The sequence below is a fragment of the Pangasianodon hypophthalmus genome, chromosome 9 (assembly GCF_027358585.1).
Source record: "Pangasianodon hypophthalmus isolate fPanHyp1 chromosome 9, fPanHyp1.pri, whole genome shotgun sequence".
Taxonomy (NCBI): Eukaryota; Metazoa; Chordata; class Actinopteri; order Siluriformes; family Pangasiidae; genus Pangasianodon; species Pangasianodon hypophthalmus.
The window spans coordinates 26,804,993-26,820,716 of record NC_069718.1 but is presented as its reverse complement, the minus strand read 5'-3'; the positions used below and the strand labels follow the sequence as shown (position 1 = coordinate 26,820,716).

At 41.4% G+C, this 15,724-nt stretch overlaps 1 protein-coding gene across 7 annotated transcripts in view; it reads left to right on the top strand.

Annotated features, from left to right (window-relative positions):
* anks1b (ankyrin repeat and sterile alpha motif domain containing 1B) overlaps nucleotides 1–15,724 on the top strand; it is a 195,284-nt gene that overhangs the window by 53,279 nt on the left and 126,281 nt on the right. For 6 of the 7 annotated variants that reach the window (XM_026919638.3, XM_026919636.3, XM_026919637.3 and 3 more), the window contains 3 exons: nucleotides 9,970–10,266; nucleotides 13,424–13,499; nucleotides 14,229–14,330. In XM_026919638.3, coding sequence (XP_026775439.1) covers nucleotides 9,970–10,266; nucleotides 13,424–13,499; nucleotides 14,229–14,330 — 475 coding nt within the window. Of the gene's footprint in view, nucleotides 1–9,969; nucleotides 10,267–12,163; nucleotides 12,487–13,423; nucleotides 13,500–14,228; nucleotides 14,331–15,724 lie in introns of those variants that run through there. The other variant, XM_026919641.3, reaches the window with a different exon arrangement.

The window sequence follows — 15,724 nt, the reverse complement described above, 5'->3', positions numbered from 1 at the left end:
GCAGGTCAAGATCTTCAGGTAATGTTCACATCAAACATCAGAATGAAGAAGTGTGATCTCTGTGACTTTAACTGTGACATGGATGTTGGTGCCAGATGGGCAGGTTGGAGTATTTTAGAAACTGCTGATCTCCTTCACACACAACAGTCTCTAGAGTTTACACAGAATGCAAAAAACAAAAAAACATTGAGTTCTATGGGGAAAATGCATTTTTGATGAGAGAGGGTCAGAGGAAAATGGCCAGATAGGGTTGAGCTGTGGAAGGATATAGTAATTCATATAATCACTCTTTACAACCGTCTCAGCCTGCACATAACATCAAACTTTGAGGTGGATGAGCTACAACAGCCAAAGACCACATCAGGTTCTACACATATCAGCCAAAAACAAGAATCTGAGGCTACATTGGGCACAGGCTCACTGAAACTGAACAGTTGAAGATTTTAAAAAATTCACCTGGTCTTTCTGTGTAAACTCTAGAAACACGTGTTGCATGTGAAAATCCCTGCAGTTTCTGAAATACTTAAACCAGCCCATCTGGCACCAACAGCCATGCCATGGTTAACATCACAGAGATCACACTTTTCCCTCATTCTGATGTTTGATATGAACATTACCTGAAGCTCTTGATCTGTATCTGCATGATTTTTTTAGCATTGTGCTGCTGCCACATGATTGGCTGATTAGATAACTGCATGAATGTGCAGGTGTTCCTAATAAAGTGGGTGGTGAGTGTGTATACTATACTTCACTTGCAGTCTGTAACATTAGGACCATTAAAGGAAGTGGTGTGATAGTCTTCAAAGCTCAGGGGAAGTGGACCTCTGCTGAGGAAAAGACATGACCTAAAATGGGAGGAGCCACATTTGCACTTTTGGTTAATTTTTATTATTTATTTGATTTGTTTTCTTAATGTTGCACATGTGTCTGAGACTGGGCTCCCTCTACAGGAGCTTAACTGGAGAGTGTTCCCAGGCCTCCAGGGGATGCTGGTACCAGCTGATAAGGTCTTTGACCATGCCTTGCACTTGAGTTTGACAGTGCATTAAATATCGTCTGATTTTGTTTTTTTGTTTTTTTTAAATAAAAAAATAAAATATCAGTATTGGTATCTGCTTAGACCTGCAATTATTTCATTGTATACATCAAAAATCTAACACCAGTTACTCCCTTCAAACTCTCAAACTTTATTTGGCCAAACCAAAAGGTTTTGCCAAAACACCACCTCTTGAAAGGGACCTGCCCCTGGGTCTGAGAGTGGGCCCGTCAAGATGCTCTCTGTGGAAGCCAGTGATTATTGTGTGGTCTAGTATGTCTCTGGGTTGTCCCATTGCTTGGAGTTGAGTAGTGTCCTTATGAGGTAGACATGCTCCTCTTGACCACACTTGATCTCCAACAGTGGAGGAGGCTAAACTCCAGGCACTTGATTCTGAACAGATGGAGTGTCACAAATCCAGGGAGTCAGATGCAAGTGCAGATTGTCTTTAATGGTTAAACAACTAATAAACAAATAAAGACAGGAAAAGAACCTCAACATGAAAACAAAGAGAACTTCAACGTGAAAACAAATCCTACTCACAGTGCAAGTACAACAACATATAATGCTTGGCCACTAAGGAGGGAAAACACAGAACTTAAATAGGATAATGAATTAGGGGAACCAAAAACAGGTGTGCACAAACAAAGAAGGAAGTGGGGCAGACAACAAAGGAAGAAATTTAAAAAATGTGAGTGAAGGTTGCCTCTGATGGTGTGATGGGAATTGTCCACTGTGAACGTGACATGGAGAGACACATGGAACCTAGGTGCTATACGATATGATGGGGTAAATCTAGATTGTATGAACCAGGATTGACTAGTCAAAAAATCTTAAGTGGACCAGTGAATCTGGGATTTAACTTTCATGAGAGTAGTATATGAAAGCTTATTTCATCCAAGGAAAATGTCAGCTCTAGTTGTGTTAGTTGATCCGAGAAGTCTTCCTGTTTCTTGATTCAGTCATTCTACTTGTCCATTGGATTGTGACTGTTAACCTCAGGGTGAATTGATATTTATGTTAAGTTGGTGGCAGAAGGCTCTTTACACATGATGTGAACTGGATGTTTTCTGGAATGCCATAATTTAAGAATACTTCATTGAAGATAACTTCTGCTGTTTCCATGGCTGTGGGATGCTTCTTCAACCTCTGCAGAAATAGCAGATGCTGTTGAGCTTTCTTGGCCAAGCAGGTGGTGCTGAGAGTCCAGGAGAGGTCCTCCCTGCAATGTGCACACCAAGCAACTTGGATCTTTTTACTCTATTCACAGTTGCTCTGCAGGTCCTTCTGAAGCCAACAGTCATCTCTTTGTTGTTATCTACATTGAGAGATAGATTGTTGTCTCTGCACCATTCTGTGAGCTGCTCCACCACCTCCCTGTGTGCTGAGTCATCATTTTTGCTGATGAGACCCATGACTGTAGTATTATCATAAACTTGTTGATGTAGTTGAGCTGTACTTTGCAGCACAGTCATCAGTGTATAGAGTCAGCAATGTACACAGCAGTGGACAGAGCACAGAGCCCTGGGGAGCACTGGTGATCAGTCTAATAGTGCTGGAGGTGGTGTTGGTGACGGACTGGGGTCTTCCAGTCAGAAAGTCCAGGATCCAGTTGCAGGGGCAGGTGTTCAAACACAGAAAGCTCTGCTTTTTTATGAGTTGCTGAACTGAAGTCTATGCACAGCATCCTCATGTACAGTTATTATACTTTTTTGTTCAGGCCAGTCAGAGACAGGTGGATGACAGCAGATATGATGTGTTCTGTGTGTTCAATATGTTGTGAAGACCAGCAGCTTTCCATGGGTTAACTTTGGACAGAGGTTTCCTGACATCCACTGCAGACAGAGTACTTGGTCAGTAGAAGTTGGGGTGGTCTTCCCTGCCAACACATTGTTCTGTGCTCCATTTGGGAGCAAGGGATAACCATAACCGACATGTGATGTAGCTTTGCAGCCTGTGATGGCCTGAATACCTTGCCACATATGCCATGTGTCCTTGTTTTTTAGGAAGTTACCATGGATTCTTTGTGCATAATTGTGCTTTGCCTCTCTGTTAGCCTGGGGCAGGTGGGTCCTTGCTGTGCAGAGGCCTGCCTTATCATCTGACCTGAAAGCAATGTCTTGTGATTTCAGTAGCTCACACACTTCTGCAGTCATCCATGGCTTCTGATTTGCATGTGTGATGATGGTTTAGAAGGAAGTCACATCATCTGTGCACTTGCTGTTGTAGCCATTCCTCCAAATTTGTGGTGGGGCCATATGTAATTGCCTCCCTGTACATGTTCCAGTCTTTGTGCTCAAAACAGTCGTAAAGTGTTACATGGCTCCCTCAGACCACCATTTATTTCTCCTGAGCTTTGTTGTTTAATATTCAGCAGAAACATAGCACCATATTTCTGGACCCAAAGTAACCTCTGTGTGCTTGCAGCACCACCTTGGATCCTTCATCTATGAGAAATAAGCTCATTTTGATAAAGTTGATAGAGAGGTGGGACCATGCATGACGAGGTATGGGCAGAGGGTCTAGCAGCCCGGTGGGCAGATGCCATGGGTTTCATGATTGGGCATGAGTGAAGAAAGCCCACAAGAAGGATGCCATTAGGGACGTGTTAACCCACTGAATTAACTGATTTCTCATAAATGGAGGAGCCAGAGAGTTTCTCTGGCGGGCAGTCTGGTGGTGGAGGTTCTTCATTCTTAGATCTTGCACCTGATGGGAGCAATGATGATGGTTTGTGGCAGGATATTGTGGGCTTTGTCTTGTTTGTGGGGAAAATCATGATGTCTGGAGAAGGCATTGGCTTTTTTATTTTTTGAGCCTGGATAATAAGTTAGGGTGAACTTGAACCTGGTGAAAAAAAGTGGTCATCTGTCTTGATATGGGTTCATTCTCTTTGTTGACTCCACATGTTCAAGGTTATGGTGATTTGTGAGGATCAGGAATGGATGTTCTACTCCATCTATCCAATGCCTCCATTCTTCTAATGATGCTTTGATTGCTAGCAGCTGTTTCCTACATCAGAATTTATTATGGCTGGAATAGAAAACACATGGGTGAAATTTATAGGGGTTGCATGGACTTATAGATAGGATAGGTGCAGTTGGGAATCAGTCCTTTATTCTCTGGAAGGCTTGAAGTGCTTCCTGTCCACTGGAGATTCTTTGGTTTACCTTTGAGAAGTGAGTGGTGTTGCCACAAAGTATAAACCCCTGATGAATTGATGTTAGAGGTTGGTGAATTCCAGAAACCCTTGCAGCTATTTATTTTGTCTGGGGTTGTGGCCAGAACTGTACTGCTTCCACCTTGGTTTGGGCCATCTTCAGACTATATATCCCAGGAACTTTACTGACCTTTCATGAAACTCATATTTCTGTAGCTTTACTTTACATACAGATGATTATCTAAGGGCTTTTGGAGGACCTGGTAGACATGATATGCATGTTCTTCTGAGAGTGAGAAATTCAGAATATTATCAATATAGACTATAATGAAATGATTCAGTATGGAGTAAGGGGCATTTACCGACCACAAGACATTAAGTGTCACAAATTCCCCCATGGTGCTTTTTCCTTTGCGATGTACACAGCCCCTGCTCTTATTGTGACATACACTCACTGAGCACTTTATTAGGCACTATACTAATACTGGGTAGGGCCCTTTGCTCTCAAAATAGCCTCAATTCTTCGTGGCATGGATTCCACAATGTTGTTGTTGTTGTTGTTGTTGTTGTTCGCATCACGCAAATACTGCAGATTTTTCAGGTGCACTTTCATGCTGTGAATCTCCCATTCTACTGCGTCCCAAAGGTGTTCTACTAAACTTAGATCTGATAACTGGGAAGGACACTGAAGAAAACTGAACTTATCGTCAGTTTGAGATGACTTTTGCTTTGTGTCATGGTGCATTATCATGCTGGAATGATAAGCTATTAGAAAATTGTAAATTGTGGCCATGAAGGGATGCACACAGTCAGCAACAATACTCAAATAGGCTATGGCATTCAGGCCATGATTGATTGATTATTAACGGGCCCAAATAGTGGCAAGAAAACATTCCCCACACCATCACACCACCTCCACCAGCCTGGACTGGTGACACAAGGCAGGTTGGGTCCATGGATTCATGCTGTTTGCACCAAATTCTGGCCCTGTCATCTTTGTGTCTCAGCAGAAATCAAGATTCATCAGACCAGGCTACATTTCTCCAGTCTTCAACTGTACAGTTTTTTACAAAAGTGGCTATCTGAATTACTGTAGCTTTTCTGTCAGCTCGAACCAGTCTGGCCATTTTCTGTTGACGTCTCTCATCAATAAGGAATTTTCGTCTGCAGAACTGCCATTCACTGGATGTTTTTTGTTTATTGCGCCATTCTGAGTAAACTCTAGAGACTGTTGTGTGTGAAAATCCCAGGAGATCAACAGTTATAGAAATACTCAAAACAGCCCGTCTGGCACTAACAATCATGCCACTGTCAAAATCACCAAAATTTTTCCCTATTCTGATGATTGACCCATATCTGCATGCATTGCACTGCTGCCACATGATTGGCTCCCACACGATTAGCTGATTAGATAATTGCATGAACGAGTAGGTGTACAGGTGTTCCTAATAAAGTGTTCCAAGAGTGTACAGTATGTCTTTATTTTCACTTCCTGGTGCTGTGTCTACCCCTGTTTTGTCATTGATTGATTTCATGACTATGTTCATTTATTTTCAGATTAGCCTTTGAATAGTATGCCTATTTATACCCTCAATGGTTTTCCCCATTATGTTCATCTATTTATACCCTCTTGTGTCTTTGTTTCTTTGCAAAGTGTCTTCATTAAGTGTGCATTTCTAAGCCTTGTTCATGTTTCTCGGTTTCTGCTTTTTTGTTTTCTCATTATGAATTATCACTGTTTGTAGCCACATAGCTGGCCTGTGGTTCGACCTATGTCTGGAATTATGATTGGATTGCCCAAATTAAACCAAATTAAACACATGCTGGATTTACTTAGTTGCATCTAACACATTTTACAGACACCTTTAATAATGCTGCTATGTGAGGCGTGTGACCATCACTTCCACGAGCCTGTGAGCAGCTCCTATGTTGAAGCAAAAAAGTCTGGTAAGCCATGCCTCTGCCCTTCTTCCTCTGTGCTGGCATTTGATTCCAGTGAGCTCCTGTAAATAACAATGTGAGCTGTACTTTCAACGGATCCCAAGATGGAAGATTCATACTGTCACAGCTTACCAGTGAAGCCTGTGTTGTTGAAGGAGGCTGAAGGTGTGGCTATGCCGGGATATTCATACCTGACGACTGGTAAAGGGGTTCTCCAGCCTCCTGAGAGGAGAATTTCTGTTAGCCAGAGGGAGGAAAATTTTGGGGGTCTGTCCTGCTTGAGGCTGGCACTAAAGCCTCTCCATCCCTGCACGAGGCCTCCATCAAGGATGTTGCTCCACCCCGTGGCTCCACTGAACACATCGCTCCAAGGATCAAAACACAGAGAATGAAAACCACAGTCCAAAGGGCAAATCCAAAGAGTAAATGTTAAATGTTAGAAACATGTCTAGGCAAACACATGAATAAGGCTCAGAACTTATGCATACAAAATGTAGCAAGACTTTGCATTGTGTATAAGTGTGAGCAATATCTTTATGCTGAATTAACAGGAAGTGGTGTAATATTGTTCAGAACTCAGGGAAGGGAGACCTCTGTTGCAAAGGAGGACACATGACCTGAGCTAATGTTACACAATCTTAGATTATTTCTTTAATATCAGTTTCCTGCCCTCACATTTTTGCAGTCCCTCTGACATCCCCAGCGGAGTAGGTCCTACAGTCCTTTTCTTCATTCCAGATTTCTAACAGTTGGAGTTTCCAGTTATGATTTGGATGAGTAACGAGACAGATGACGTTACTTAAACAGCTGTGGTTGCTGGAAATTCCCTTTCTGTTCAATAAATCTGAGATTCACCAGAAATCATTTTATGCTGTTTTACTTGCAACACCTATGTAAACTTTGCTGGGAAGACTCTTGCGAATACTTGTTTAATTAATATCTCTGGCACACAGTGTGTGCATGTCTGTTTGTGTGTGGTTTTGTGAGTAACAGAGAAGGATTTCTTGTACGTGTGTGTAAGATATTATGGATTCACTTTCTGCATGTATGTATGTATGTAATATGTTTCCTTTTATGTGTGTGTGTGCGTGTGTGTGTGCGTGCATTGCTCTGTCTTCCCATGGGTAAGAGACAAAGTTCAGGAATGTTTTGCTTTTCAGCTGAGAGAGAAGGAAAGGTTACACCATTCCTTTCCTTCACCAGAGACCACTCTCTGAGCTCCTTCTCTCTCCCACACACATATTCACTTACATTATCACTGACATTCTCTCTGTAATGGTGATTTCCTTCTCTTTACTAAAATCAGTGGTCCCAAGTTCTATCTCTCTCTCTCTCTCTCTCTCTCTCTCTCTCTTGCTCCCTGTGTGTGTGTGTCTGTGTGTGCATCTGGTCCTGCATAAGTAAAACCATGTGTATTCTCATTCCGATCAACACTGCGTCCAGCTCCTTGGATAAACATATTCGTTGTTTGGCCAGGCCACTGCTCTCTCATCTGCTCAGCTCCCTAATCACTCCCACTAGGCGACGTCACACTCCTTGTCTGACTGTGTGAGAGCAGTTTAATCTACCTGGACTACTTGCTTTGGCAACAATGTGATTTATAACAGTCATGCTAATAAAGCACTGTTGAACTGAACTAAACTGAACTGAACTGAACTGAGAGTGTGTTTGCCTGCACATGGGACCCATCTCACTATACACTCCATCCCTAGTGCTGTAAAGAGCAAAGATGCTACTGTAGAAGGCTATGGTCACAACTTGATTTTTTAAAGTTTTAAATTGGGTTAAAATGGTTGCTAAGTATGTAATGTGTATAAGTAGTTGGTATGTATTAAAATGTATATATGTATATAATGTGTGTGTGTGTGTGTGTGTGTTAGTGAGAAAGATTAAAAGGCTTTTTCTGTGTGTAGCAAATGTGTGACATTGAGCAAGTGGATGAGTGTGTGTGTGCTGGGGGATGCGCGGATCAGGGTATCCATAAAGTTAGAAAAATGTGACGGTTGTCGTTGGGATATTTGAATGATCCCCATTATGAAAAGTGCTTTTTAACAAAAATGCATATTTTATTTAAAATAAATCTCAATAGAAAAAAATAACATTTTGTGTTGGCTGTGGAGGTTAAGGTTAGGTATAATATTACTTAACCCTTTAGCTACATGAATGCGTGTCAGTCGAAATATATGGCAATGGAAATAGAGTGGGTGAGTGTGTTAAAATATTACTTGTCATTGCACTAATATAACTTTGACTCAGGTCTGACCAAGCTGTTATTTGTCTTTCAGAGGAACTTTGATATTAATCAACAGGAAATGAATGGCAGGAAATAGACCCCCCCCCCCCCCCCACCCCAAACATAGACAGACAGACACACACACACACACACTTTCGGGAGTTTAAGCTCATCTGATCTCATCTAATCTTATACTAGTTGAAATTGTAATTGCCATTGCAATACACTTCCAAAATATACTGTTTATAGTGTCTGTTATTACAGATATCGACAATAATACTCAGAAAAAGTAAACATTTTAATGCTAAAGAAATCATTTTTGTTCTACAGAAAATGTAAAATGGGATTAAAAAAAAAAAATCTAAACAGACATAAGGGTTAACTAATTTGAACTCACATGAGTATGTGCTAGGGTGATTAGCATACTCCTGGCTAGATGTGTTTTAATACTTAGCCGCAGCTATGGTTTCAAGAGAAATGAACCTGTAGAATTTTTTGTAATGTACGCAATATAATATGACGTGTGTGTTGTGTGGGTATGTACAGCTTAGGTAGGGAATAAAAAAAGAAATAGGAATAAATGAGCAACAGAGAGGGTGAAAAATAGAGAGAGCGAGACAGAGAGAGAGAGAGAGAGAGAGAGGGAGAGAGAGAATATAACCCAAAGTTCTCTATACTTGTCTCTTATCATTACTCTAAATCTTCTGGCTGGAAACCATTTAGCTCAAATTTAGACATTTAAGTTAAATCAGCCACTTGCTGATATGTTGTAATATGTAATGTAATATAAATAAACTTCAACAGCACACACACACACGGGCACACACTCTATTATTGTCTGTTGAGGGAATATTTTAATAGAATTATTAAAATGCCTCCTGGCATCACATTTGCATATTTTTTATACTTTAATAATAGAATTCTGCATCATAGAAAGTGTTCCAGTAAGAATACAATCTAGCGAGCAAAAATCATTGAGAAACTTGGTGATTGTTGTTTGGGACAGTGCTGAAAGTTCTACCCACACCACATAAAAAGAGACTGTCATAACTAACAACATGCTCAGCTAAAGTGTGACAGACGGCAGACAGACGCTAACCAGATATGACCTCTAGCTATGTGGCTAATATTATGCTTTATTTCATTGACCTTTCATTTGGACCTGATAATTGTAAAATAGCTGAATAGCACCATGGGGTGCTAAATGATGTTTAGTAAGAACAGTAACTAGACATGAATTTTGCACTGAAACAGAGTCTGAGACTCTACTGCACTGGCTCTCTTTCTGGTTGCACACTATGTTTAGCCACAGTTAATTTACCTACCAGTAGCAGACCACAGTGATCAACATTATCTTGAAAGTGTGTCACTTGTCTGAGTGACCATCTGGCTATCTAGTGATTACTGATTTCCTATTAATTAGAATTGATTTGCTGTGAAATTCAGAGCTCATGAAGTACTACTACTTGAAGTACTACCTCTTGAAGTACTACTACTACTACTTTTAGACTTTTAAAGTGACCTGGATGAAAGAAATCCTCCACAGACAGATCTGTATTTTGTTAGTAATAAATCCTGATATCTTTCTCTGTGTTGCAGAACCATGAGAAGGAGACAGCGTTGCACTGTGCGGCTCAGTATGGCCACTCGGAGGTGGTGTGTGTGCTGCTACAGGAGCTGACGGACCCGAGCATGAGAAATCGGCGTGGTGAGACACCGCTGGACCTGGCAGCACTCTACGGGCGGCTGCAGGTGGTGCGCATGCTCCTGAACGCTCACCCCAACCTCATGAGCCTCAACACACGCCAGCACACACCTCTGCACCTCGCCGCCCGCAATGGACATCACACCACCGTGCAGGTGCTGCTGGAGGCCGGCATGGACGTCAACACAGAGGTTTGTGTGTCACTCTCTGAAGATCTATAGAGGGTCTGAAGGAAATTATTAATTTTCATGGGTTCTGTGTAAGTGGTTGCCAGATCCTCTCATTGCACTTGCAATCTTTGATCAATCTTCCTTTTTTTCTTCCTTATTTTTTCCCCCAATTTGGTCACCTGCCAATTCCCCATCAATCAACCAGAGAGGGTGAAGGCTAACACGTGCTTCCTCTGAAACACATGAAGGCAGCCAGCCACATTTGTTTTAACTGCTGCATCACAGAGCAGGGCAACACACTTGGAGGAAAGAGCTATCTGCCCTCTTCTGCATACATGAGACACATTGGCTAGTGTCACTGTGATTGACAGGAGAGAGAGTATAACATCCCTCCCACCCAAAGTGCACTGCCAGTTTTGCCCTCTAGATCTCCCAGACATGGTTGGGATGGCTGTGGATGAGCACTTTTCTGTTGCGCCACTTGTGAGACCCCAGCAAGTGGATTTGACTCCACTGGTTTTGAACCTTTGCCCTGACAGCATCCTGTTATCTGCTTCAGTGAGTGTAAATGTGTGAATGAAAAGAGTTAATCAGAGACAGAGAGAATGAAGCTGTGGAAGTGAGAGGAATGGAGGGAACGAGTGCGTGAGAGTGATGGAGAGAGGGACATGGTGAGATTATTGCCCTGGGAGAGATGAATAATTGATCTGGCTCTGAGAGAGAACAGTCTGTTCCTCTGGCAAGGCCTTGGGCCAACACACGTGTGGGTTTGTGTATGTTCTTAATATTGGTGCTATTTATCACTGACTCATTATATTCATCAGCAAACTTTCACTTATGTATGTATGAGTGTGTGTTCTGTAATTTGAAGTGCAGTAAATGTTCTCAGTAAGGGTCCATTGCTTCTGTGTGCAAGCAGCTCTATGAACACACAGGGCTTAGAAACCAGACTTTTCCTGTCTCTTTTTTTATCTCTCTACTATCCCCCTTTCCTCTGACAGAAATGTCGTGGGCTGGAAAAACAGGATGAGGATGAGATATTGTACTTATACTACATTATACCTTTTACCTTACTGGTCTCACATTTGCAAATTCATGACAAATTCATAAGGTCAAGGTCAGGGTGAGGTCAGTGTTCATACCTTTTATTATGACTGAATGAATTTTAACCAAATCCAGCCACATCACCCTTGTTTGTTCAAATTTCTCATGAGATCAGGCTGACAATCCCATTACAGTTTATATGTGTGTGCAAATTTGCCACCTTTTCTTTGTAAATGCAAATGAATTATGAATGGCGCATTTGCTCTCCCTTGACTTACGTCATGTAGCTGACAGATGGATGCAAATGAAGGTTGCTGGCTTTATTAAAACCAATGTAGCACGCAAACCAAAGCGCTAGGCAGTACTCAGAAGCATGAGGCAGGCAAATGGTCAGGCAATTAGCACACAGGCATAAACTAAACAATAGTAACTCAGTAAATGTGGAGCAGGCTCGTGAAAAACTAATTTTAACAGGCAGATAACAAAGTCTTGGGTAATAAAATCACAGATGTAATTCATGCTAAATTATTCCTGACAAGTTCCAGCCATCATGAGACCTGCAGCGATGTTCAGGTGATGTCCCGGGGTGAAGCTGTACCAAGAATTAGGCAGGAATTTCCAGCCTATCACATCTCTGTTGGAATTTGCTGGTAGATGACTGACCTGTAGGTGAACCACAATCTCATTTCTAAAATAAAAGTCCATAGCTGTTGCTATGCCTGTGTAGGTGATATTAAAGTAACGAATGTATTTGAACATCTGTATGCATGAACAGAACAGAGGTATACTATATATATGCTCACAAATGAACTGGTATGTTGAAAAGAAGGAGGGCAATAGAGAGACAGCAGAAGAGGAAGACTCTTCAATTCCAGGAAGTTAAGTGAGAGTGAAATGGTTTCTTTTCTCTGCTGACATTGTTAGCTAATCATCATGGGAAACAGGGCAGGAAGTGTTTTTCAGTGAGGGAGGGTTGTACTTCCTGTCCTGCTGTGGGATGTGCTCAGACCTCATCCAGAGCTTCAGGAATACACATCTGCTCAACATCTCCTACAGTCTCTGAGCGTCATCTATGGACCAGCTGGCAGGAAGTTCACTCCACGCTACAGTAGGATTAGTCCCGGCACAGCCAAGGAGTTTGTTTTTGGAATTTCTCTGGATTTCTTTGGATATAACCCCCTGAAATGAGACTCTCAGGTCTGAGCCATTTAACTAGAGTGAAGCTGCATTCTTAGAGATGTAAATAGAGATAAGTGTGTTTCTCTGCAGCCTTTGGTGTGCAAGTAGTGATCTGATGTTTAGAGTCTTTGTGTGAGTGCATGTTCTATACACTCTGCAAATCTCACTGTGTGGTTTACTCTGTACACTCTTTACGCTGGTGTGTAGTTGGGTATGTGTCAGCACAGTCCAAAGGCACCTTAGAAAGGAGACGATTCAAGTGACTGAATGTCAGTAATGAAGATCAGTAGAAGGGTGATAAAAATCTTGGGCAGAAGGGAATATTCCAGTATAATTCTGCCTCTGACTGTGGCACTACAGTCCTTGTCTCTATGACCAAATTAGCCTGATGTGGTGTTGGCTTGACGTTTGAGCCTGAGGTGGAGCCACTAATCAGGAGTGATGTACTGTGTAAGGAGTGATTCTGTACTCGTGTGGGCAGTCTTTGTTTTAATGAGGGCCAGTAGGACATGCTGTCAGTCAGGAAAAACTGGGAGCCTTTACACACTCTTGCTGTGTCTCTGTGTCTTTTCATTCATCTTTTCTGCTGCTTTTTAATTCTAATTTCAGTCAGTGCTCTCTGTGTCTTGTATACACCATGTTCACTGCCATTCCTCATTACCTTGTAAATCATGATGTGTATATGCATAATGTGTAATGCTTGCTGAATCTCCAGGCAAGGTGAATTTACTGTAGTTTAAGTTACTCTGCGATTTGTCCTAGAGGACAGCATAATTATGTTGATGTAGATTGTTAGTACCCACATGTTCATATTTTCTACCCCTCACTTCGGTGTGTGTATGCTTGAGTTATTGACCTAGTTCTCTCTCTCTCTCTCTGTTTCTCTCTCTCTCTCTCTCTCTCTCTCTCTCTCTCTCTCTCTGTTTCTCTTTCTCTTTCTCTCTGTTTCTGGCAGACGGAGAAGGGCAGCGCGCTACATGAGGCTGCTCTATATGGAAAGATGGATGTAGTTCGGCTCCTGCTTGACTCAGGTAAGTCCTTCCTTTTCTTTTTTCAGTGTGATAAACTTTGATGAGTTCTTTGTTTTTTGTTCAGGTCCATAGGTCTATTTGTCGTGTGCGTGTATGTGTGCGTGTATGTGTGTGTGTATGTGTGTGTATGTGTGTGTCCCCCCCACAAGGATAGGAATATATGACACTGGATGGATTCCTGCTTTTATTTAAAACAAAAACAAAAACAACTAAAAGAGCCAATTCCTCTCGGTTATAGGTGTAGCATAGCATTAATATGCATTGATAGTGAGTGTGTGTGTGTGTGTGTGACCTTGCAGTTTCCCTCTCAGAGCCATCTGTGGAATAGGAAGTATGAGATTCGGGAGCTTCCTGCATAGTGAATAGGCTTTGGGATGTAGTGCTTTTTTTTTTTAATCTCGTATTTGAATTGATTGTGCTCAGTCAGAGGGAGAAGCATTCTTCCCATCCTATAGTGTTTGTGCAGGATTGCTAACAGTGTGTTTTAATATGTTGTCTCATTAGCATTGTGCACTGCTTATTGTCTCATGTTACGGTAAAAGAATTATTCAGTATCTGGACATTTACAGAAACTGCAACATTCTTAGAGCTGTAATTCTTGGCCATGATGCGTAGTCACACTCATGCTCTTGTAACTTCCGTTCTTTGTAATGTTATTTGTCCCCCTTTTTTCTCCTTTTTTTCCTCTTCCTTTCTCTGTCTCTCTCTCTCTTTCTCTCTCTTTCTTAGGGATTGATGTCAACATTCGAGATTGCCATGGGAAAACTGCGCTAGAGATACTAGGGGAACACCCAGCCCAGAAATCACAACAAATCACTGCTCTCATACAAGGTAATCAGTTTTAACACACACACACACACACACACACAAAGCTGATTTGCCCCTGGAGCTGTGAGGCGGCATGGATATCCACTGCACCACCTTTACACCATGTCTGTAAGGTTAATTAAACAAAAAAGCAGACATTTACACCTGCAAGTCTTTTGGGATATGTCTCTGTCAGCTTTACACATCTGGATCTTCATATTCTTGCCCGTTCTTTGAGGAGAGCATTGGTGAATTCCCAGTTTGTATAGCTCCTTAGTCTTCTTGAATCTGGTTGTTTAGGTATGTTCTCTAACAAGCTCTTTGACCTTCCAGGAAGTATTCCAGTTGAACATTTATGCAATCACAACTATATATATATATAACAATAGTATATCGCCAGAAGTATGTGGACACCTGATCATCGCACCCATATGTGGTTCTTCCCCAAACTGTTGCCACAAAGTCTGAAGCACACAATTGTATAGAACGTCTCTGTGTGCTGTAGCATTACAGTTTCCCTTCACTGGAACTAAGAGGCCCAAACCTGTTCCAGCATGACGATGCCCCTGTGCACAAAGCGAGCTCCATGAAGACATGGTGTGTGAAGGTTGGAGTGGAAGAACTCGAGTGTCCTGCACATGTCTCACAAATATGGGGATTAGGCTATTCTGAATCCAGCTGATCTGGATGCAGTAATATTGTGCTGATATATTATAGCTGCAGTTTGAGATGTTGTAATCAGCTGGACAGGTTTTAAAACATGACTGGTTTGAACAGTTCAGTCTGGCAGTCTTCATTTCTGCATGAACATCTTCTCTGCAGGTGTGGTCATGCTTTATACCAGTCCTATTTGGTTTTCTATTAGGAAATCCCAGTGGTGTGTAAATCCTAAATGTGGACTGGATTATAATACATATAATTTTCATTTTTACTGTTTTTCTCTGTGGACATATGTCAAGGAAAGGACAGTTTCATTTGTGAAGCAACTTGCCAGGGGTTGCATGCACTATAATGACTTCATCATTATTGAAATTCAGGGGTGGACAACGTTATTGGCCTACACTGGAAAAAAGATATCTTAGCAAGTAAAAATATCTACAGTATATAGGCAAATTCAACTACTAATTTTCTTTATTAGATTGTGTGTAAATAAATATAGAATTCTTAAGCTTATTTCTAAATATCATTTCAAGCTTGAAATAGTGTTATTCTATTGGCAGATAATTTTGCTTATTTCAAGCATTTATATCTAGAAAGAAGCAAAGAGTAACTACCAATAGAATAAGACAACTGCAAGCTTGAAATTAGTAAATACATCTAGAAATAGGCTTAAAGGTCTTTTAGCTCATAATGAGAAATGTTGGATAACTTTTCCTTTATTCAAGATATCTTCACTTGCTACGACATCATTCTGTGCA